General features: G+C 42.8%; 1 protein-coding gene across 2 annotated transcripts in view; it reads left to right on the top strand.

The window, feature by feature from the left end:
• kaznb (kazrin, periplakin interacting protein b) overlaps positions 1-24,968 on the top strand; it is a 74,916-nt gene that overhangs the window by 44,971 nt on the left and 4,977 nt on the right. For both annotated transcript variants that reach the window (XM_078092027.1, XM_078092026.1), the window contains exons 4-5: positions 10,765-10,872; positions 23,768-23,959. In XM_078092027.1, coding sequence (XP_077948153.1) covers positions 10,765-10,872; positions 23,768-23,959 — 300 coding nt within the window. The remainder of the gene's footprint in view (positions 1-10,764; positions 10,873-23,767; positions 23,960-24,968) is intronic.

The raw sequence follows: 24,968 nt of genomic DNA, 5'->3' as shown, positions 1-24,968 counted from the left end.
TTATAACCTCCAGGGTTCATCACATTCCAGCTATGAAATAGAAGTTTTAGTTAACTAATTGAGAAAATAACACATTTAAGAGACAATGGCTATCTCGTAATTGTCCCTCTATGCTGTAGTTTATTTTTCATAAATTTTGTATGTCAAATGTGAAATGTGAGTTTTTTGGTTGTTTTGGTGAATTCAAATTCTCAACTTTGCTTACTTGTAGAACTTTCTAAATGTATCTCTGTGAGCACAAATAAAGACAATCGATTCTGAAAGGGATTATGAAACTGTAAATCGGAAGCAAAAAGGATCATTTTTATTGGCCAAAACTACAACGTACATCTTTGTAACAAGATGTGAATTATTATGAAACAAGTGTACTGGACTAGCAGCGAGACAGACATTTATTCCCCCGGAACACATTTCACACAGTGACTTTCCTATTTAATTGATCTCCGGTGTTGACATAAAAGCTTTCATCGGCGGTGTGAAATGAAAAGGTGGTCGTTGTATGAGGTTGGCCAGATGCTCAGCAGTGTCTTGGGAGGCCTGCCTACACAAATATTGTACAAATAGGAAACAGAATGCTGCCTCCAGACCCTGAGCTGACTGTTTGTTTGTTAATTAACCACACAAAACTTTGGAAGAAGAGGGGGAACCACAAAGCTCTCCGTTGCCTCCGACTCGCTCCCTGGGGAAAACCTGCTGTTCTCATTTGATCAGGATGCTGATTCTGATACTCTGCAGTGGTCTCGTCAAGGAATTACGTCATACGGGTTCGTGGGAATGAATCTTCGTAGATCCAGTTAAGAAGGTTTCTCACATACCTTCTGCTCCTGCTGTTTGACTATATGTTTAAGAGCCATCATGGCTCTCAGGCGTCTCACAGCCTCCCTGCTCTTATTACTGCAGTGACTCTCTTGGTTTCCCCAGCAGATCAAAAGAATGGTGCATAAAAGACGTGGGGGAGAAACAGTGACGGACAGAAGAAGAGCAAGAGAGGCATCTTAATAATCATGGGAAAATAATCCTAAGAGAGAAAGACTTGATGAGTTGAGGGATTTTAGAACTTGGGAGAAGAGGTTGATTGATGAAGGAGGATGTGGGAAGACGGGGGCAGTGAAAAGAGAGGACAATCGCAATGTTGGCGACAACACGGAAAAAGGCAGGGTGAATAAAGAGCCTTCACACTGACGCGAGGAGGAGAAGTGCCTCCGTTCCTCTCAGCAGTTTCAACTCCTGCAGATAATGAGATGCATTAATCTCTCAGTGGACGACGGAGCTACTGGGCTGTTGTCTGCACATGTGATCTACGGCATCACCGAAGTGACATGTGGGGATCAGGTTTTTTTACCCTGCTTTCCATCAGTAATTATCAGTGAGGAAGAAATAGCTCTGTGCATGACTCATCACCCAACATCATAGACCACAATGACCTTAACAGGCCACGTGCTAAACCTTATAAATGTTAAATTATTATATGTTGAAGTAGTTGAATCGCCAACAATGGATTCATCGGAAAGAAATCCTTTCAACATTAGCTTGCATCAGACGGTTGTCCTGACCCGCCGTCTTCCACTGAAGACACAGTTTCATCAGACAACAACACTTTCAACTTGGGCGGAAAAGTTTCACTTTGGATTACTTCAGTTTTCTATCATTTTTATCACTCGCGAATGACCTTTACTGGGTGTGTAAATTACTTTCTTTCTTGCATTCCACTGCTAACCGTGAAAGTCAGCTTCATTTTAGCGGCTGGCCTTTCTCCATTATGAGATTTCTATTTCCACAGTTTTGGGGTACTTTAGCTAACATAAAGCGGGTGCTCCTTTCCTTGGAGATTTGTTTTTGTTTCATGTAATTTATGATATGCTAAATACTTTACAACAGTACACACACTTGCTGACAAATAGAACCTGGAAAGTGGCCTGTCCAAAATTCCAAAAAAGATAAATACCATTTGTTTCTGAAACATTGTTTCATGCTGCTCAAATATATATCAAACTGTGTACCGTTGAATTGCAGTAAATTACACAAAATATTTAAAGGCCTTGCACACCGCAGGTGTACTCACCTACGATCAACGTAGCCCGAAGAACGACAAAGGTGTAAATTATCCGCCCATATTGCGCCGTAAAGATGTCAATCACGCGCTGTTTGTCCATCCTCTCACCCTCTGCAGAGTCACCATCGGTCTGCAGGGACTTTAATATCACATAGAAACGAAGCGTTGCTTGATGCAACATAGATGTACTGTTTTACAACCCTACTGATGCATATTTCTCATCATCTCCACAAACAAGCCTACCATGAGGACACCTTCAGCTCAGGCTACAATAATGTTTCACAACCAGCAGCAATATGCAACTTTCCTTCAACCTCTTCTGTCTGCCAAACGACCACTGCTTAGTTCCAAGGGAAGAAGAGTGGACGAGAGCCGCACACAGTGTTACCATCACACAATCAATACGTTGTCGTCCAAATACATTTAATTGATCTAAGATGAAAGGGGAGATCTGACGGAAGAAAACGAGGACATCATTTCTCTCGACAAACTCTGCGACCTTGAATAGAAGTCGCTATCAATAACAATAAAAACTGCAGGTAGGAGTATCTTCAGTAATTGGTTGCGATGTGAAGTGTTCTCGCTGCCGTGTGTTAGGTGTTTGAGGTGCATGAAGCACTGTGGTTAACTTAGTAAAACGTAGCTGAGATGCTAATTAGCACTTGCGTCCCTCTAATTAGAGTCTGGCTCGGGCTGGAGCGCTGACAGCGAGGAGAGGGCGATTAGATTTTAAATGCGGATGCTCTGCTTCACAGCAACTCATCTACGTGCTGCTCTCTGATGGGGTAGGAGAGGAGTAAGTGGTCAACTCCCTGCTGGATATTGTGCGCGCTGCAAGACATTATTCATTCTGCTGCAGAGCGAAAAAGCTGATTCAGGTTTATGGAACTGTAAGGTATTTCAAGACGAAGGCGATGACCTTAAAGACTTTAGCACCCATTGTAACACTGGCTGTGAGTAGCAGTCAGTTTACCGGGTCATTTTTCATTTGCTGGATTTTTTTTTTTACCGTTGCTGTTAAACTTCAATGGGTAATTCATCACCTCACCAGGGGGGTGTAATTCTGTGTGATGTATTTCTTCCTCCAAGGATAACAGTGTGTGACTTTACATTATGCATCTTGCAAACTCATACGTCCTTTCACAATCAAATCTTATCATGTAATACAAGGTTTGTAATATGAATAGTGACGGCGGAATGGGTTGCACCGGATGTGAAGGATTTCTAAAGCCTCCTCCTCTACAGACTAGTTTTGATTCACTGCAGTGCTTCCAAAGCCACCACGACACGATAAACACAAGTCATTTTATTTTTGTAACTATTATAATGGACGTACTCTTCAGACGGAGAAGCATTTAGGAGGTGCTGTGAGGCAGGTCAGTTAGGCCACGGTTGTCAGGTCAGCACCAGGTCTTTCTCCAAAGTGTGTTACCCAGATATGTGAAGCAGGGTTTCAACCTTTCATTCCAAACAGAAGCGCTAATAGTTTGCACGAGGTGGTGCCTAGTGTGGAAGTCACTGCAATCCTTCTTTCATGTGGAAGGAAACATCTGGCCTGTCTGAAACATTAGCTAACCGTGTAAAGTATGTAAATACAGAGATATACAGTGTAATACTAAATTTCTTTTAATGAAATGACGGTGTTCTATTGGTCAAATGTTAACAATACCATATCCAGCTCTTTGTGTCAGTATCGGGCCGATATCTGATCTTTGTGGAGGTCAGCAGATTTAGGGTCAGCATTTCATTCATTGGTAATACTTTGCTTTGGCAACTATCCAAGTCCACAACAATACGGTTGTGTTTTCTCTGTCAGACTTACATACTTACTTTTTGTATTTTCTTTGTGAAGTATATTCAGTATATTTCATTATACTCCACTGTGAAATAGAGCCAAAGGCAGGTTTCCCCTCAGCGAATCCTGTATAATGATCAGAAGGTCATGTATTCGTTACCCCTGCTGCTGGTATAATAATACAAGCTGTTTTTATACCAAATAAATCATGTATTTTTATTAATTACATTTAAAAGGGGTCTACGCAAAAATAAATGTTTAACATGAAGATTGTGTCAATGAGATTACAGACCCGTGATGTGTTTAGTTCATTATAAATGCATTTCATCACAGCCTCAGACTCACAGCATCATTGTGTGCGGCCAATTTTAACATCATTACCAAAGCGAAGGGATCACATTTTGACTGATAGCCAGAAACTTTGTTGTCGGGTCGAATGTAGCAGAAGAGCACTTGTGGCTTTTTTTCATAACCGCGCTTGATGCCAGGAGCACAGCGCGGCTTTTGTGTGTACTCTCAGTTTTTCTCCTGCAATTAGCAACTGTAACAGACACAAGTGTCACGAAGCAGGCAATCACTATTTCCAACAAGAGCAAGATATGTCACACCACAATAGCAGCTTTGAGAATCGATGACACTGGATCTAGATTTGGCGACTGGGTTCGAGTTAAGCTTCGCTCTATTGAGTTGTGCTGACAGTGCAGTTTTCTGCTTGAGTGAACAGCATCCTTCCAATAGCCGGCTTTTCAAGGCCCGGTGGACGCGGTAGTCGTAGTTCTGTTATTCACACCATTAGCCTCCTCTCTTGGTCAGCACTTCGAAACTATGCCGCACATCCTGCAGCGAGCTCTCACACCACTCCGCTGCGTTGTGTTGTTCTGGCTTGATGAGTCGAGTAGGTTTCCCGGGGAGAAGAATCTCTGCTCTTAAGCTCTCTAAAGGCAGATGATGCCTGATCCACCCTCTGTCCCAGAGAGAGGGTCCCCTTCCATCTGGCAGCAGACTGAGGTCCATCAGGACTGAGACCTCCCGCCACACGAACAGCTTCTTATCAAGAGAGCCGGGTCCCCCACTCTGACATCCCACTTTCACTTTCTTTCACACTGCACACGTCACTTTCACTGCATTTTTTATTTTTAGCTTTTATTCCTTTATTTTTGAACTAACCCATGGCCTTATATTACTAATCCATAACATTATATTTTATTTTATCCCTCTTGCACCGCTGTCTTGTCGTCCATTATCGTTCTGTCTGCTGTCATGCACCAACCGCCAAATCAAATTCCTGGTATGTCCGACATAAATGTTTCCTGGTTCCCTCTTGGATCGTGCAAAAGGCAGTTGAGATTAGCGTGGCGGCACCGACATGTGTAAAAAGAGCGTTAATCAATATAAGAGGAACGAGATCAGCAAAACAAATGTCCCTGTGTACAAGGACAATATTAAGGAGCAGAGGCCCAGCCTGCCTGTGCCCTCATCGCAGCTTTTACCAGGAAAGGCCAGGATTTTTTTCTTCTTCTGTTGTTTCAGAGCTGGATTCCTTCCAGGCAGTTTTTTTTCTGCTTAATCTTCACTTTAAATCCGCCCCAATCTAGTTTTCCTGGTCCGGTCAGTGCAGGGCAGATGATGCCCTGCAATGACCGGCTGCGACCCACAGTATCAACCAGATGTGCCATAAAGTCTGTGTGTTTCTGTGTGTCCTGAGTGTGTGAGGGCACGAGATGGATTGGTTGTACACAGATTGTTTAACCTTTAACTATAGGCCCTTACTATTTCTGTATAGCAGGTCAGTCCCACTGTGATAATAGATGTTCATACCAGTCATATGGGATGATGCTGCATTATCTCACCGTGACTCTGAGGATGCACATCAGCACTCAACCTTGTTTCCCTGATGGCATCGCTATGAATAATCAACTCAGGTACTTTCTGCTCTCTTGAGCCCTTCAGCTGTTTTGGTTTCAGACATTGCTCAGTTTAATCACAGGACACAGAGCTCAGCGATGCTGATATTATTTTGAACAGATGTGGGATGCTGAATTAGTGATTCAAAGGTTCGTAGTTCAAAAGTTCCCACGTGTACTTAGAATGGACATGAAAATTAGTCTTTGAGTTGAATTTTCTTCCCACATAGTTTAATTAGTGACTTAATTGAATTGATCTGCTAGGAATACTTTTTTTGTTTTCATTTTACAAGGAAGTCCTATTGTGATCAAACATGTATTTTAAAAGGGAGAAAGCTGTATAAAGTCCACAACACTGGTCCAGTTTATTTTGTAAGTCGGGAGGAAGGTTAAAAAACAACTTCAATTTCCCTGCGCTTCTTTCTTAAAAGACGAAACACGGATTGTTCATCATTCGTAAAGATAACCTGCACCTATATACAAACAACAGCTATGTGTTCAATTCTAATGCCGCAAAATGGATGTGACACATCACTAATTTGCTTGTTTTACATTGTTGGAAAAATCAAAATTGCCATAAAACATTCCAACCGTCTGTGGTTTGAAACATTATCCCCAAAGGTGTGGGACATTTCATCATCCCATAATATATTTTCCCATCACCCATCTCTCACTCCGAACCGAAAAAATACTCCCCGGAGGTTTGCGAGTTGCCGCTCAGGGCGCCACCAACATAAAATCACTCATCAACGTTGTCCTTTGACACTGAAATCATTGGCGCAAAAATAAGTGCGGCAAAACAGCTGACTGTTAAGCAACTGAACAACACCACACCTCGACCGACACCGGTTACCCTGGACACTCGCTTCCTCAAGCAGTCTCTCCTCATTGACGTCATGGACGTGTCCCTGAAGGGGCTTTTTTTCCCCCCTCGTGTTTCCTCGGGGGCATTGTCCTTTTTTCAGCGTTTAGAGCCGATGGATCACAGCGGCCTCGCGGCAGCCTTTCAGGGCTGATGCTGTGTGAGCACTTGGGGAATATTGATTCATTGTGTCAAGTGTGATTATACACAGATTAATACAGAGTCAGTTTTCAGCTGCAGGCAAAGTAAAAATATTAGAGAGGCGGCATTTTGCTTTGGTGTTTTGGCTGCATGTTTGGGATGTATAACAGAGATGTGACAGCGCCGGATTCAAATATAGTCTCACATTTAATCCGTCCCAGGGGATAAATCTATGTTGCTTTTCTGAGGGTTTAAAGAGTGTGTTGAATACTGAGCTAACTTCTCCCCAAAGTATTTCACCGCTGTTGTTAAAGAATTATTTGACACATTCACCGCCTCTGTTCATGGAGTGTTCAATTTTTTGTTATTACACACTGTTGGGCTTTCATATCTAGCTCTATTATAAAGGACATTTATATCCAATTCATCATGGCCATCTATGTGAAAGGCTGCTAATGAAACCTACCAGTGGGGATGCTTTGTGCCGCGTCAGCAATCCTTACGCTGGGATTTGGACGAGCTCCGTGTGTCTTTGCCCGATAAAACCAGACGCGACCTGTGGGCATGCGGGTCGGGGATGAGCAGGCTTCCTTGTGAAATATTCAGCACTAAATATCTCAAGCAAACGTAATCCCATTGGCTCGAGCAGCCAGGCAATATTTTCTGGCTCCTGTTTTTTTGCAAAGGTTAGGAACTAAAAAAAGCATCACATCATTTAGCTTCGTTAATGTATTCACTGTTTGAAATTTTTCTCACATTATGATGTGCCAATTTAATCAGAGAGAGACAGAGGGGAAATAATTATAGTTATTGTGATTCCAATGGGGGAAAATGACTGTACACAGAAAATGGTTAAATTTTTTACGGCTTTGCATTTTAGGATTATGATTATGTCACTTTCCCCTTTATTTTGTCCCTATGTTACTTAAGCTTTTCCTTACCACTTTTGCTCTGATACATATCCGTTTTCTGTGTACATAAAATATACAATTAACAAAAACAATCATCTGAAACCATTTTAAAGGCTTTCAATTGCTGTATTTTTATGTGCACCACAACCACCAATCACCAAAACCCCTCTTTCCCCGACAAAAACCTTTTTAGTAATTCAGAGTACGTGGAAACAATGAACATTAAAGTGACCTTTGGTTCTGCAAGTGCGCTGATAGCCAATCACCTCTCAAAGCTAACCCGCTCCTTTACACAAACACACACACACATACACGTGCACACGCACACAAACAGATAACTACAGCGTGTTTCCAACCGTTGTTAATGATTGTAAGTGGTACCAATGCATGTTTGCCCCGCTGTGTTATTGCACTCAGTGTCCCGGTGTTGTGACTTCACGCGGCGGCCATGTTCCCCTCCTTTTCCGTTCTGCGATGACTGATACGGGAATGAATGTGTCCGCTGCCTGCGTGACGGACTGAATGCCAGTGTAATTAAAGCGTGTCTGAGGTTGGGCAATGGTGAGCAGTCTGCACACCAATGATAGTTGCCTCCCCTTACTGCTTGAATACGCACTGTGTTTGTCTCCCCGTTTCACCCTGTCCCATGCAGCACGTGTTGCCTGCATCCCTCAGCTGTTGGCGAAGAAGGGAAGTGGTGTCAGATGTTTGGAAAGCCTCTCTGACTTCCTACCACAGCCGCGGATGGGTCTTCCATCACACACTCTCAGTGTGTTCTCATTAATAACTGGTGGGAGTTTACCCTTGTGATGCTGTCAGGGTTGTGTTTGTCCCTTATTGTCTAAAAGGAAGGCTCTTTAATATTTGTTAAGAACACCTTTAAGTCTAACAATAATGAAAAGGTGTGCTTATTGATACAGTAGATGGATCTGATTTGTAAAGGGGATTTTTTTGTTTTTCTCCTTTGGAAGAAAATAACAGAATAACAATCAACCAAATTTACATGCTAATATGTATTATTCCGGATATTTTGTACCAAGCACTACTCTCTGTTTCATTATGTTCATACTGCTATTCCAAAGTCTTCAAATCAAATTTGCTTCCCTCAATGCTGTCATTGTCCTTTCATGAGCACGATGGTGACAATAACTGATTACAGGCTCAAAAGCTGCAGTTACCATGACCGTCTGTGTGCAGTGAGATGAGTTCATAACATTACGGTGCCTTGGTTCCATTTAAAGCTGGAATCAGAAATTCTGGAAGAAAATAGTTGTTATTTGTAACTCAACACTCAAACAAATAGCCCTCCTCCAGACTCACCGTCCCTCCCACTGTGTTCCTCCTACACCCACGGCCCTTTCTTTCCCCTCTAATGAGAACAAACACCCACTGTCACTGATTGGCTGGAACGCCACGGCTCAGTCCAGGCAACTTGGTGTATTTCCCTTTTACAGATCCAGAGCAATGCATCGACTTAAAACAAATAGGCTGTGACGAGACGCTGAAATTGACAAAAAGTGTTTTGAAGTAAGATCGCTGACTGTTACAACTTTTGCAAGCTTTACTGGTGAGCTATTATGCCAGCAATACCATCTCTACTTTTATTAAATACACATTTGTGATACATTTTCTCATCTGACAGAATGGGACATATAGGTTATTTATTTCACAGGTATTTGTTAAGAACAGAACACAGTAATCATCTCTCAAAAGGGAAATTACAGGATCAGGATGTTTTTGTCTTTTTTGGGAAAATCTTAATTGATTAAAAAATGAACACAAAATAGATTGTTTTCATATGAAAAGTAGAAAAGTGACACGTCTTCAAACATGTTGAGGCCATTTCAGCACATTGCTGCTTTTTCTCATTTAACAGGCGTGTCGTTTAGGAGTGATGACATTTCTAAACAGTGGCTCCCTAGCACAGGCTGTATGTTAGAGACGTAAATGTACGTTTGGAAGTCTGCACAAAGCGTCAGGACCTTCAGCTAAGTGCTGGAATCGATTCTCTGTGAGTTTGTCTGACTGCCAGCAGCTCTCTTTCGCTCTCTCTCTCATCACTGCCGGTGAAGAAGCCTCCTCGCTGTCCAATCTCCAAATTAAACAACAAGGGAAAGGTCAGTTTAATAACACCTAAACAGTTGACGATGGGTGAAGAGGACGGAGGAAGGGAAGTCTAGAAAATACCGTTCATAGAGTTGAAACTGTTAAAAGCTGCAGGTTGGCTGAGGTTGTGAAGACAGAAGGCGCCTGAGAGTAGACGGCAGTGCTGCGCTCATGGACGAGTTGGTTGGTCGGTTAACCGAGAAAACAAGTTTCATTTAAGCGCTGCATTGACACATATACAGGAGGTACTGTCACGCCTTCATCTGGTATGAAACCCGAAATTTACAACGTCAGAGGGGTTCATAACGTCGGCAGAATGTCTTTTGGCTTGGCCGCGGTATCGTCTCTACGAAACCATTTACCGCCTCAGCGCGTGTATCGCTCCCTCCAATAATCATTGTCATTTCATGCTCTACACGTGGAAGTGAAATGTTTACAAAGGCAAAAGGAGGAAAAGCAGTGAACAGAGGAACCCCGATGATTTTAAATCAGATTTATCTTTCTCTCAATGCATTTTCTTTCTGAAGTGAAAAGGAGATAAATTGTTCTACACACAACCTCAGTTACTAGAGATCACTAAAGTCCTTTAGGGGTGATCTGAAATGTGGCCAAAAGGACTAAAAATGTAGCCAAGCGCTGTAACATAATGAGACAAGTATGAATCACTACTAATACAGTTTGTGCTTGATTATTAATTTGATGCGCTGATGACAAATGCACAGATTTGTAGGACAGATTTGCATTCGCAGCCTGTCTGAAAGCTCAGGAGTGCGTGTTGAAATCGGCATCACGTCAGAATGAATCATCTGATTTAATAAGTCCTGCTGTAGCTCCACACAGTGTTTGTATAATACAACAACCCTGTGGTGTGAATGAAAATAAGTTCTGATGAGAGAACAAATACTCACTCACATATTCACTCTAATATTCATCTGACGTTGTCATTCTGATCTGATTATTTGAAGTCATTCTTAAACATCTCTCCCTTCCAGATCCATCGGTGCATCAAAGACGGAAGACAGCCGTGAAGGACATGTGCTACCCGACGGAGATATCCAGCCTGATGGACTTTGGCACCCCAGACTGCATGCTGGGCAAAGGTACGGCTGCTGGCACCACGACACCAGAACCAGAACGGTTCACCGCAGGCTTTACTTATTGTGACCGTGTGACTGGATCGACTTTTACTTGGCAAATAGTTTGGATTTAACTGAAAGTAAGTTGCATTATAACGTGACATTATTGCATCGCGGCCGTCGCTGTCATCAGTATAACCAATAGCATTTCTTATAAGGAGGCCAGTGTGGCTCGGGATAATAACCTCTCAATCCCTCGTGTGCAGTAATCAAACTGACCAGCCTGCAGTAACGCTCCCAACAAAAGCTATTGATCATGAAGTCTATTGATCGCATCTGTAATTTTGTCCATTTCTTTTTCTCATCTCATAGTGTCCGCCATTATTCAGTGTTGATCTCACACTGACGCCAAACCCGAGAGCCTGCAGTTTAATTCCCCCAATAATTGCAATTCCAATCTTTTCCTCCCATCTATCCCCTTGAAGCTGGCACAGTCCGCTCAGCGGCTATTAGATAGGCCTCATGTCATTTCAGCCAGTGATGAGCGGCGGCAGTGGTGACCTCACTCAATCACTCTCCGTCTCCCCCAGTGGTCATCGCTGCTTTTCACTCTCCCTCCTCCTCCTCCTCCTCCTCTTTCTTTCCCCTCTTCCTCTCTCTTAAGGCTAGCTAATATCTCAACGCGGCTCCATCCCAGCTCTGTGCCAATACTCCCCGGCACTGATAATGTGGACTGACAGGTCTGTCGTGTGCCGCGAAGAGAGGGAGAGAGAGCGAGGGAGAGGGAGAGAGAGAGAGAGAGAGCCGAGGGCAACATTGTGGAAGGTGTAGAGAGAGAAGGCCTTTAAGAATTCATTCTGGCTTTAATGTGAGCAAAGCAAATGAATGACATAGGGATACAGGGAGGTAAGCCGAAGAATAAGGACACTCGAGAGTGGAACATTTCGGACCGGAGAGCTGTCAGGATAAAAGAAATGCGGTGAATAAGAGACAGCGCAGCTGCAGCGTGCCCTTGAAATTCTAAAGTGCTACATTAGGTCAAAAAATGTCTTATTCATGTAAAAGCTCCAGCTGCTCAGACATGTTAAAAGCAGCTTGAGTCAGAGAGGTGCAAATTTGATGGCGTTAAATTCTATGAATTTGTTTTCTGGGGAGGTATCGTACCAAGGTGATTGGCGCAGAAAAATATTTGCTTTAAAAAGTGGCGTTAATCGTATCCACTGCATCGTCTCTTGTCTTTTGTCTCAGCCCGGATCATTCAGAGGGAAATGAGCCTGGCAGTGATCCTTGAGGTGTCCGGGTATGATTGACGGATCCAATGCCTCATGGGACAAGTATGTGGTTAGGGCACATCTGATCTCTGGACGGCGCTGAAACACTGAGCCTCCTCCTCTGACGGGCAGGACAAATGGCGTGCTCGCTCTGAACGGCTGTCACGTCTTTCAGTGGAAGAGGTTTAACTCGTCTTTCTCTTTCACTCAAACTTACACACATTGGGCCTACAAATGTGTGCTAGATATGGCACACAAGTGCTAATAAACCAAAAGTCCCGGCATTCATTTATTAACCTGCTCAAGCTCTGCAGGCTGGATCTATTTTTGCATCCCCATATGTTTTCCTCTGTGTACACTCCTTTGGCTTTGAGGCCTTAACAGCCCTGTCAGGCGAATGGGACCAGCCTGAACATCTGAGTTCCTGTCATACACGGCACAGGTTGCCCTTATTCAGGTGTGTTTACCTTGCTGGGTTAAAGATATGAAGGGGGAGCTGTTCTTAATAATCCAATCGACGTGTAGAGCGAATGCCCTTTGGCTGGGGAGCATAAACTCTGCATCACTTCGCTGCTGTCACGATCCATTTTCTGCGGCGTTTGTGCTTATTAAGAGTGTAAATTCCTCCTGGGGCCAAATACACATTCAGGAAGCGAGTGCGTAGGCTACGAAAGGCACGGCGCCGCCCTTTGTTAGCGCTCCGCCATCAGGTGGCGTGAAAGCTCCACTGACTCACCTGGCGTATTACCTGAGGCCCGGTGCGCACTTTGCATTCCCCCCTCCCCCCTCATCCCGTTTTGTACACCAGGTGGGAAAAGAGGAAAATCAGGAGTGGGCGTGTCACTAAAGGGAGAGTGGGAGAGAAAGAGAGGCACACTAAGAGGAATGAAAGGAGCAGGAAATGTCGCTCTGCGGCTACCAAGGTACGACTTCCTGGTAACCCGTCTGGGTGGAGCCCCGGCAGGCAGGCAGGGCTGGGAGCGGCCCGGCTGTGGCGCTGCATTGTGTGCGTTGGTTTGAATGGTGTGTGCGCACACTGCACTGGCCTGTACGGATACATGTGTGTGTTTTTTGTTCACCTGCTATGAGAGCTCACACCGCAGTTGACAGTGGAGCCGAGTGGAGCCTGTGCCGAGGAGGACATGAGGTCTGAGAAGGAGGAGGGGAAGGCCGGTGAGTGACCGATACAAATGGAGACGCGACGTTGTTTGTGTGTATCGGAGGAATAGAGCAGGTGGCGTAGTGGCTTGAGTGGAAAGGCTCAACTGCGATGCTTGCATTGGTTGTATGAGAGGAATGTGTGATGCAAATGCAATGGTAGAAAACTTCCACCTCAAACCACCAAAATGTATTCAGGAATAGTACGATATTAGGAATATTACATGTCTTTTTTTTTATATTAATGATCTATAAGTCTACCTCTCTTGATTAATCACTGAAATGTTTGGTAAATCCAAAATCAGTAAATAAAAAAGAAAATTTAAAAACACATAGAGCCCATAATGTTGACTTTCTAAGACTCTTTTATCCAAAGCGACTCACATTGCATCCATGGTTTTCCATTTTTGCCCGGGGAACCATTAGGGGTCAGGTGTCCCGCTCAGGGACACTTCGACACGGGACATGTCGGCAGCCAGGGTTCACACCGCCAACCTTGCGGTTCCCGGCACACACTCTACTGCTACTCCGTGCGACACCGTCATTCAATTTACTATCACGGGAGAAGCTGATGTTGTTCAGATTTGAGATGCAAAATGTCCTTCACATGGCTTTGAGCTGTGCCAACTGCTCTCATGCAACGGCGTGACGGAGGTAACTCCGTCTACCTGGGGGGGAAGCGGGGGGAGTTAGGTGACGACGCAGATGCAGGGGACAGCAGGTTCAACTCTAACCGCTGCCGCACTCTCACTCTGCAATACGGCAGGAATTAGCTAACCAGAAATACTCAATTCATTATTGTGCCATTGTTTCTTCCACTTATATTCTGGTCTGTTTTGCATATATTTGTACAATTTATTGTTTCACCAGATCTAAGAAATAAATGCTGACCTCGATATTACATGTTCATATGGATAACATAGTAATCTTTTAATCTGCTACAATCATTGCACATGAATCGAGTGGTATTGTGGGAGATACTGTGCAGTATTACTGACCTAAGTACTGCAGCAGATACACTAAAGCTTGTATAGGATGGGAGAAAATACTTCTGACTGAAGAGTAATATCTACATTGGCTCTTGTTGTGAATACTGTTGGACCCTAACAGGATGAAGCATGTGGCGTTTGAATGAATTGAAATGAGTTTGATTCAACTGGGTTTTGCGTGACCGCGGCTGCAGTGGATTCACCCTGAGGTCAACGCTCACAACTGCAGAAGATAATGAGTTTGATTGCACTACCAAAATGGACAGATGTTACAGTCAGCATAAGCGTCACACTGTCAGCTTTGGCGTAATGTCCTCCATGTCTGTATAAAGCATCATTTTGTAGTTTTATAGTAAGAGCGATTCACACGGTCAGTGTTTGAGGCACCATTGGTCCTTTCATCATCTTCACAAGTATTGGCCTCAATATTAATTAAAGTATTTGTTATACATATTTCAAATATAGTTTCATACAAAAAAGTAAAATTAAAGCTCCAGCATACATGAACATCCTCCAGCAGGACACGAAAGTATTCTGCCATGAGGGAAGTCGCGTATCAAATCGGGTAGATTTCCGGTTCTCCACAGACCAGAACCTGCCGTCTCGGACAGACGTGGAATGCCGTTTTAGTCAAAATTAAATGAATGAATAAATACGTAAATACATCATGAAATAAATAAATGAGGCAATAAATACATAAATATTAAATACATTTAATTATTTCATGGTACTTTTATTTCATAATGCCACTTTTCATTTCCAGAGTCTTTTATTTCATAATGCCGTTTTTCATTTCACGTTCTTGTATGCAAATCAGGGGGAGTGGCTACATCTAACATTCGGAACAGACAACACAGCCGTGTGCAAAAGAAGGCTGGCGGAGTCAACCTCTCGGCCCTCAGTGGCTTATACAGGCTCGTCGACCTCACGCCCCCTTTGCTGATTGCTCCGTTCATCCTCTGTTTTGTAGATACTAAGACCCAATCCCAGTTTCTGCCCTCATGGATATTGAAACCTGCTCCCACTAAGTCCCACAGGGCTCAGGACCGTCCCACTGGCGAAATCCGCTATGGTTTCAGGCCTGTCGGGTCAACTTTGTGAACAATTTATTCATTCTGGGAATGAAGGCATGATGATGACTTCCACATATGTTGATCTGGTTGAACCAAGACTAGATTGTTATTGAGGATTTAACAGTCAAATTTATTAAAGGTAAAGCTTGACACTCTGTAAAATAATCTGCTTTATTCCAAGAGTTAGAGGACAGGATTGATACTGCTGTCATGTCTGTACGGTGAGTTAAAAGCATCAGCCATTTGGCTCAGAGTGTGTAGTGGGAAACACCCTACTCAGCTCTTCCAATGTGTTGGAAAAAAAAGCCTCCCAACCAACATGTCTGAAGCTCACCATAAACATGTTGGAACTTATTTAATCAAAGTGTACAGCAAAGACTTTAGGGGTGACCAACGAATAGTCAGTACATAATCCATAATCCACATAACCCTGTGGATGAATGAGGACAACTGGATTCAGTGTTGCAGGCGGGGCCCCAGTCATTCCTGTGAAAGGTGGTGCGTGAAACCAAAATGGCTGAATTGAGTACAAAATTACCGATTTCCCTTAAAAGAACGATTTTGCAGACTGCTTTCAAGATGCCCACATGGCATCGGGCTACAGATCTGCAAGTTGTAATTCCAGATTTTTATCACTAAGTATATTGGTCTCAAAGTCTGGTGCTCTTTATGGGAGATTGCACAACCACCCTTAATCTCACGTTTCTACACCTTGGGTTTATATTTCGGCTGTAGAGGAGCTTTAGAGGTCTGGTGGGCAGGTTTGATTTCCTTTAGACAGAGCCATGCAGTGTTCTAAGTGAATCTTACAAGGCTCCGGCTGTATGTGTCCTAAACAGATATGAGTGTTGTATCAATTTTGTCGTCTAACTCGCGTTAAATAAGCAAAATACGCCTGTTTTCCAGAATGTCAAACTACCTATTGAATGAAACACGGTATAAAAGACTATCCGTACTGCCCAGAGAATTCAAATGCAATGCAATTACACAAATGACCCGTGTAAATTAGGAGAACTCCCACGCTCTGCACAGGTTACAGTAAGTCGGTTAAAGTGTGTGAGGGCTCATTACTTACTGCTTAGGGACTGTATTGAAAACGAGTATTTCCATTGCTCGTGAATGCTTCAACTATTGTGTTACCACAGCTGTGCTGATATCAAAGAAGTATCTGTTTGCTGTTCACGTCAGACCGATCACTTGCTGAACCCAACCCATGCACACTGAATAAACTAATGATACCACAGCCGAGTGCGTTTTTCAAAATGCAGCTCCCGACAGCAGTATTAGAGCTCTAAACAGCCCCGTCCAAGTTCTCGGGGCTCTTCCTGGCACGTCCTTAGCGGCGTGCCTGATCCGCACATAATAAACGTGTGAATCAATTACAGCTATCTGCACTTGGCATCCGTGCACTGACCTGTGGAAACCCTCAGGCCATTCATTAATAGAGGTTGTTTCCCCAAAGATTCAGTGTACTTGCATAGATTTACTGTACACTTAAACATGCACAAAAATAGGAAACACACAAAAAGGCAGAAAACGTATGCTACAATCATATTAGCATTTTATCAACTGTCAAGTGCCATACGTATTTTAAGTATGTTTTGGAGGTAACAAAAATAAAATGATCAAGATAAATATTTGAATTTTATAGATGTCCTAAACCAGCAAGTGATGTTTTGTCTGCACATACTGCCATGAATTAGCATTAAGTGGTGAATTCTCTGGTCAGATTTGAGAGCCAGCGACATGCATTATTTATGGCCTTATGTATTATAGAGCGGCAGAGCAATACCCCGAGCGGGAAATTGACCTGACCCTGACATGCAGACTCTTCTCAGGATGCAGAAAATGAAGTGCTTGGAGTCTGTGTTTTGAGAGTCAGGAGTTGGATGTTCGCTCCGGGTTCTGTTTAGTCACTTCGGGGCAGCTGTGCTGCTTCTGACTCATTCAGATCAGAAAGAACGCAGGGAATTCAACATTGATTTTCTCCCCGATAATCAAAAGCGTCAGATTTAGTTTCAGGAGTGTGTGTGTGTGTGTGTGTGTGTGTGTGTGTGTGAGACTGCACATTTGATAACACAAAACAACTTTACGGATCATTTTTTCTCCTCTGCAATGATCGGCGAGACTAAACTCTCATTGCTGCTAAAGGTTTTTGTCATTTAGTTTCATCACCAGATGTTCAGAAGACAACGCTGACTTAGTCAAGTTTTATGTGTGTGATAAAAGTTTCACACAATGTTTGTCTCATTTTATCTTCACATTTTGTGTGATATTTTCAGATTTGGGATTATATTTGTTACATTTTCAGCACGCATGGTAACTATAATATAAACGCATAACTATAATTCTAACTAGATTCATTTATATCGCATCAAAGATAAAAACAATTTGTCAAACACATTTTATCAGGAACCAGCTAAATTTTCCTGGGACTCACTCAAATTACTACCCTGGAAAATTGAAAACAAAGTAAAAATCATTTTCTCCTGCAGCATGAGATGAAGGCTCGGCGCTTCCTTTATTGATGTTTGTTACTCAAGCATGTCAAATATACTCGACAAGCCAATCAGGTCGAAACTCTGTTCCACTGGCGCATGAATTCCTTATTTGATTGTAGCAAAAATGAAACAATGAATGTGTTAAGTAAAAACCTGCCGATGATCTAACAAAAGCTCAGAGTCGCTGTAGGCTAATTCCTGCTACACACCCGCCCGGCCCGTCTGCGACGTGGGACTCAGCAGGAAGCTGCTGACAGAATGAATGTGTTCATTTATGAAGCCTGAGTTGCCGTCTCACCCGTCTCTCGCTTCCCCTCCCCTGTCTTCATCAGATTTGGGTTTCATCCTCAATTTATGTTTTTGGGAAGTATTTGGTCTGTCCTTTTTGTCTCCAGTTGTAAATGTGCTCAGGGATTATAGGATTTTTCCTTTAAATCCTATAAATTCACTACTTTTTTTTTTTTTGTCAGCTTGGGTCACTGATCGTTAGCATCTCTGTGACGCTGCACAGACACACTGCTTTGAGCTCAATGGTATGTGGTAACTTGCTCTCAATGACTATGCTTACATGCTGAGGTTTACCAGGTTAAATATTAATGGTTTTCATTGCCCGAGTTAAGCAGTGGAACATGCTTAAATTGATTTAATTAGTAATGTTTCCAGTTATACAAATATTCAATTCATTTTATTTTGTATAGCCCAAAATCGCAAATTTGCCTCAGTCTGTACACATATGACATCCTCTGTCCTGAAACCCTCATATCGTCACAGGAAAAAACTCCCCGAAAAACGGGGAAAAAAACCCTTCCAAGAGGGAAAAAGGGAAGGGATATTATGTTAGAAATGAAGGGATCTACAAATACATTACATTTGATCCTGAGAGGAACACAATTGTCTGAACCAAATTTCATGACAATCCGCCTACACGCTTGTTTAGACACTTCAACTTGAGACTTTAAATAGATGATTCGCGGTGACCGGTGGTGTCCCCACCACATTATTCCATGGCTCCCGTGTGCAGCTTAGTTCCCTTGATGCCGACTGAGTGGCATCACAAGACGAGCCTCCCTGTGCGCTCGACGTCGATACTCAACTTGCAGGGTTTATTCCAGTCCATCCACGCTCTGTTTTCCCTGCCAGTGTTACTCTCAAGATGAGTTTAATCAAGAGCCGAAGCAGACTGCTGTCTTCTCGCAGAGCAATCTCCACTGATCTTTGTGCGGTGATTAGGAGGCCAGAGCTCAGCAGACATATGCCTCTGTCATAATACAGCGGGGAGGCGGCTTGCAAACAGGCACATGCACGTCCAAACCAATGCAAATCAAATAATCCACCCCCAACAGGGACAAACGGCGGTATAATGATGAGTATGCTCATACCTGATTAGATAATAACCTGATACATATATAATGCCTCTTGGTTTGCCAAACTGGGTACATGTGACTTTGAAGTTGAATGGGTTTGCTTTTCATCGCTGCCTCGTCGATTTAATTTCATAAGTGCTTGTCTGTAGACCCAATCAATGAATTAGAACATTTTTAATGTTGACCTTAATTAGTTTTATCACTTCATTAGTTGATCGGCATTTAACCCACCGGGGGAAAGTGTGATAGACCTGCAGATGTAATTGGTGACCTAAATTGCCATACTGTATAAAGATTAACCTTGCAGGCAGAAGTTATGTTTGGCTTCTTTTGCATTTCAATAAGATTTTGATTAATTAACAATACGTGAGTTTTGTTTGTAAAGCTTACATAGAATAATCCATAGCTTTACCTTTCGTTGGAGCTGTTGGCGTATTGTTGTTAGTGGTTTTCTGACCAGAAGTTAAAAAAAAATGAAGCGTATTTATGTAAACTCCCAGTGTGTTTTTGTTTTAAGACTCGTGACTTCATGGTATTGTAGAGCAAGAATGGGACTTTGAGGTAAACATAAGCAGGAGATAATTTGTTCAAGTGGACACTGTATGAGTTTAGCTCTCAAGTCATTACAGAGACACGGCGGTGGCTCTTTTCCCTTCGGGGAGGCTGACAGTTAGTCTACAAAATTACCTGCATTGCAGGTTCTCATTTACATTTAAGGACTTGTTGTTGTATGAAGCAGCTCACGTCGGCGAGTCAAAGAAAGCTCTTCTTGTATTGCTGTTTTTTTTCCTTACTGAAAAGAAAATGTCATGTTGCTTCATTTTGTTTAGAGACACTGGTGTTTCTTTGTTTGGGGATTCAATAATTTGCTGTATTGTAATACGTGTGGGGAATTTAACATCAAATGGCATTGCTTTGATGTCTTGCTATATTGGCTCCAAACCCTGCAAGGCTACAGCAAAAAAATATTTTAGCATTTTCTGTAGACATCCAATACTGTTTCCATCCCTAAGCTCCAAATCCCCTCACAAACTCACAAGGCCTCTCCACCTTACAGACGGCATATTACAGCTGTGCACCAATGACCAACAGGAGAAACCGTCAGTTGTAGATGTTTCCAATCCTGTACTCATATCTTGAGCATCTTGTTCCATGGAAGCCAAAGCTGATAAACCAGACCAAGCAGCGCGCCTGTCTCGCCTCAACATGGCGGCCCCACAGCAGCGGGCTCATGGGTATGTTATGTGGTTGTTTACCAAGTCTGTCCTGGGGCAAGAGAAATTTGACCTTCTTGGTATCTTGGACAACACGGATCTAATATGCTTTGGTTATATGAAAAAATGTCAAATGTTGTTGTTGCAGCTAAGGTATGTCTACAGTATCTAGTAAAGTTTGAACGTTTTATGTGCCCTTAATATTGAGCCAACTGTTACTGTACCTGAGAGGTTGGAGGAGAGGGAAAGAAGGCAGCGTCGCCTCTGGCTTTGGGTTGTGGAGAAACAGCTGAGCAGAACCACACTAGAATTACACAAAGGTGCCGAGGTGGAAAAAACTCCTTTTTGCACATGGTGACTCCTCAGGGCAGAAGAGCTGCCGAATGGGAGAAATACAGAGTGACACCACTCTCAATAGTACATTAGCCTTGTAGTAGTTTCATGGTTTTGCTCACTAGGCTGTGGTCCATTGAATCATCTATGTGGCTCTGCGAGTTCAGATGTTTTTGACACTCAAAGCATTTAAATCTTACTGTGTATTTGAACCATTAAACGGCCACAGCGATATTCTGAATAATCGACAAAGCACCATATCAACAGTTTCCGCTGCGTCTACTCTCTGCAGTAAATTTTTATTTAATAGCACAGGCAACAGCTCGTGTTTACTTCTTGTCATTAACTTGACTGCAACAGCAGGCCCATAATAATAATAATAATAATTAATAATAATTACTGTTCAGGGGTTGCACAATTAGTCAAATAAATGAATCCATCGACAAATAGCTGGTATGCAAATGAAATATCGGTTAATTGTTTTAGTGATTTATAAGCAAATATACATAAATACATGAGTTAGTTGATTTTTGGATTAGGCAAACAATAAATTGAGCACGTCAGTTCACTTTCTGCAAAGTTGCCTAATCGTAAAGGGAATTATTCATATTGAGAGCCACTTAATTCATATACGTTGAGAATAGTTCACCTGAAACTGCTTTACACGTTTTAAGGAGTTTTTGCAACAAGAACAAAACCTTTAAAATGTAACTTCTCTTCCAAACTTGGTATTCTAACGGGACTCACGTTAAGCATTTTTGAAGTAATTCATGTATATAAATGGCTTAACTTTAATCCTGCATGCACTTTAGGGGAGGCTCGTTCAGGTCTTTGACCGGCGATCCACACGTTTCCAGCTTCTGGCCCGAAGCAGAATGCGATGCCTCAAGTCTACAATCGTGAGCAAACTGCCACTGCACACCCAGCGCGCTCTCGCCGTGTGTGTGTGTGTGTGTGTGTGTGTGTGTGTGTGTGTCCGTTGTAAAGGCTCTGCTATGGGGGACTGGAAATGAGGGCCTGGACCTCACCGGCTTTGATGGACACTTTAATCAGGCATGGATGAGAAATTAAATAACGGGCCCCAGCAGAATACGAAGAAGAGTAGGCTTCTCTCCTTCGGTGTGAGGACTCTAATTGCTTCACCAAGCTCACTGCACAACCACTCCGGGGTCAGAGCCGAAAGGAGCCCATATGAATACAGAACAGTATGTTTTATAAGACTCCTGTCAGTTGGGTTAGCTTTTTAGATCCCATTAACACTGCATGAAGGGGCACGTTATCTATTGTCAGAAGGCCTGTGTCTGTGCCATAGGTGGCGCCTTAATGCAAGTCAATGTGCAATGAAGCATCTTTTTTGTGAGATATTTGTGTGCATGCGTTTGTGGGTTAGTTTATATTGAGGGAATGATGCCGGAAATGCTTGCAAAGTTGGATTTGGGAGAATTATGTCACTGAATTATCTGTGAATCAGACTTATTTCACATTAACTTCAATGTAAAAACTCCAAGACACAACGATAACACGGTTTTCAAAATGACCTAGAATAGATAATCACAAGCAATGTTGTTTGTAAGAATCCTTCAATTAAAAAACGATCTGCTGAACAACTACATTCCACTTTAATTAAAAGAGCTGGCTCCCCTTCACATAACGGAAAGAGCAGCCGGTAATTAAAACAGCCGGTTTAGAGTTGCAGATTAAGCCGAACACAAAAAAGCGCCTAAAGAAGGCACACGTCTGTCCAGTGGCATAAAAAGCCGCAGCTGGGCTCCCTGCGACACATATAGGAAAAGCCTGTAGGTAAACGGATGAATAAGCGGATTTAGGCTGCAAGACGGCTTTAAACGATTGCTCTCTCAGGGAAACAAATTATTTTTGTCCCATACGAAGCAGCCCCGTGTGATTCCGTAGTCCCGAGCCGGCACTGAGCGGTGCGTCGTCCCTTCCTCCTCTTATCGGAGCGGCTGCAGCCCCACGAGGTCTGGCTGCAGGCCTGCAGAGACCTTCTTTCTTTTCTCTGAGTGACACGCACGAGCGCACAAATACACACTTTGTTACACGCTTCCCCTTAAATTTTACATCATTTTACATTAAGTCCTGCAGGGACCCGCATACAATTAAGGCCATAGTGTACTTTTTCGCCAGGCAAGCAGCCCTGCATATAGGGATGGCATGTGTCTGAAGGTTAGTTGGTTTAACCACTGGTGTCCAAGGAAGTGGAGGGATTGCAGATGCAAGACATCTGCAGGCATTCTTGATCCCCAGAGGATGAACTCTGCTGATCGATATGTTGTACTGATCCACTGCTCAATTGATTAACTAATCTTTCGGGCTTTATCAAAGTGGCAACCTTGTTGGGATCTTCCATCCTGTACGGTATTAAGTTCTTATAATTCTTTAGGTTTTCAGTAGATTTAACAGTGAAGTTGTTTGTTTTAGCTCAGTTTTTGGTCTTTGTGGAAATCATTCTGTAAAAAAAGAAGCGTGTGTGTGCAGTATAAATCATCATGACATGTGTACCTCTCTTTCTGGTATGTACTTCCCTCACTGGACTGACATTCAGCCCATGAAAAACGATTTTTATCTATTCCATCTTTTCTCTCTCTGCTGCTCAGCAAACATGTCCAGCCCCCCGGTCCGTTAGTTCCCTGCTCTGTTTGCTGTGTCCTCTCCTTAGTTTCTTGCTCTTGTTGGTTTTCACTGTTGTCCCTGAGGGTTGGGAGGCATATCGGTAGGGATGAAAAACACCGCACTGAAGAGCACACCTCAAGTGTTTGTTGTTCATTTGTTCGATTCCAGGTGTCCAATATAAGCTTGATTTTCCGCTGCTTGTACATTTATTTTTTCTTCTCGATTTTACACCATTCTCCTTTTTTGTTGTTGTTTTATTTCCTCCTCTCTTTTTTTGCTTCTTCTTAGTTTCATCTCTTATAATTTCATATTCTCAAAAAGCCCACGGTTTCCCTGAAGTTTCCCTGAATACTCTAAATTCTGAATCGCTCTCTTTCTCCCTCAGTGTTGTTGCGTGAGGAGGTGGTGCAGCTTCAAGAGGAGGTCCACCTGCTGAGGCAAATGAAGGACATGTTGAGTAAGGACCTGGAGGAGACCCAGGGAGGCTGCTCTGCCAATCTGCTCTCGGCCACGGAGCTCCGGGTGCAGCTGGGTGACAAGGAGCAGGAGCTGGACCGAGCCAAGGAGGCCTTACAAGGTCAGGAGCCAACGAGCGCTGCTTTTTTTTATCTCCTCATCTCCGCTCTCCGTTCTTTCCTGAGGAGAAAAGTCACCGTTTATATACAGCAAAGAGAGCGGTTTGTGCTGTTGGTATGACCTCCCATGCTTTAGAATTCCATCACGCCAGATGTTGTTGTAATGGAACCCTCTTTATCTCCGCAAAGAAAATAACTAGTCTGTCTTTTTGTCATGATACACGTTCCCTCTATGGGATTGCCGATAAACCCGATGTGGCACATACACAGAATTATGTACATTCTGACAGTGACCCGTTACATTTCCTATCAAAAATGTACTGGAAAGAAATATGGCCTTTCAATCGAGTTCTTCAAAATGTTAACAAATCCAAATCGTTGTTTTGAAGTGTCTTGTTCTAGACCAGCACATTTTATTTTATTTTATTTATCTACAATAACTAGTAAGCTATAATTTAATGAATCACATTTTAACTAATTCACTAATATTTCTATAGAGCAAAGACAGTGGATTTCCAACTATACGAACTGCCCTTTGTTCATCCACCATTCTTATCTCACTAAGAAGCGTTGCCTTGCTCCCGGTAAGCTCAATCTGTTACAGTCCATTAAAAAACCCCGTTTTCTTTCTCCAGACTGACATTGCTTCCAGTTGTGACATTGAGTGGTTAAAACCCAACAATGATATACTAATATATTTATTTGAAGTCTGGAGTCTTTCATGGCACTCAAGCTCGCCTTGATCTGTATTGAAATATAAAATGAACAACAGGGCTCAACTCAGCGGCGAGTCGATATCTGTTTTCATCGTGTAAAGTAAGATGCCCTAAATATTTTCGCTTCATATAGTTAAATACATAATCTGGAATCACATTGTCTGTAACACATGTATCTTCAGGTGGTTAAGTCCATGCTTTTTTTTTATGTGAGACCAAAAAATATGATGGCAATAAAAAATACATTTAATATTTTTGGATTTATGCGTAAAAGGTGTCAAACATGTGCACACAA

This window comes from Gasterosteus aculeatus, chromosome 17, assembly GCF_964276395.1.
Source record: "Gasterosteus aculeatus chromosome 17, fGasAcu3.hap1.1, whole genome shotgun sequence".
In the NCBI taxonomy this organism is placed as follows: domain Eukaryota; kingdom Metazoa; phylum Chordata; class Actinopteri; order Perciformes; family Gasterosteidae; genus Gasterosteus; species Gasterosteus aculeatus.
The sequence above is the reverse complement of the archived record's forward strand: the minus strand, read 5'-3'. Positions and strand labels throughout refer to the sequence as shown.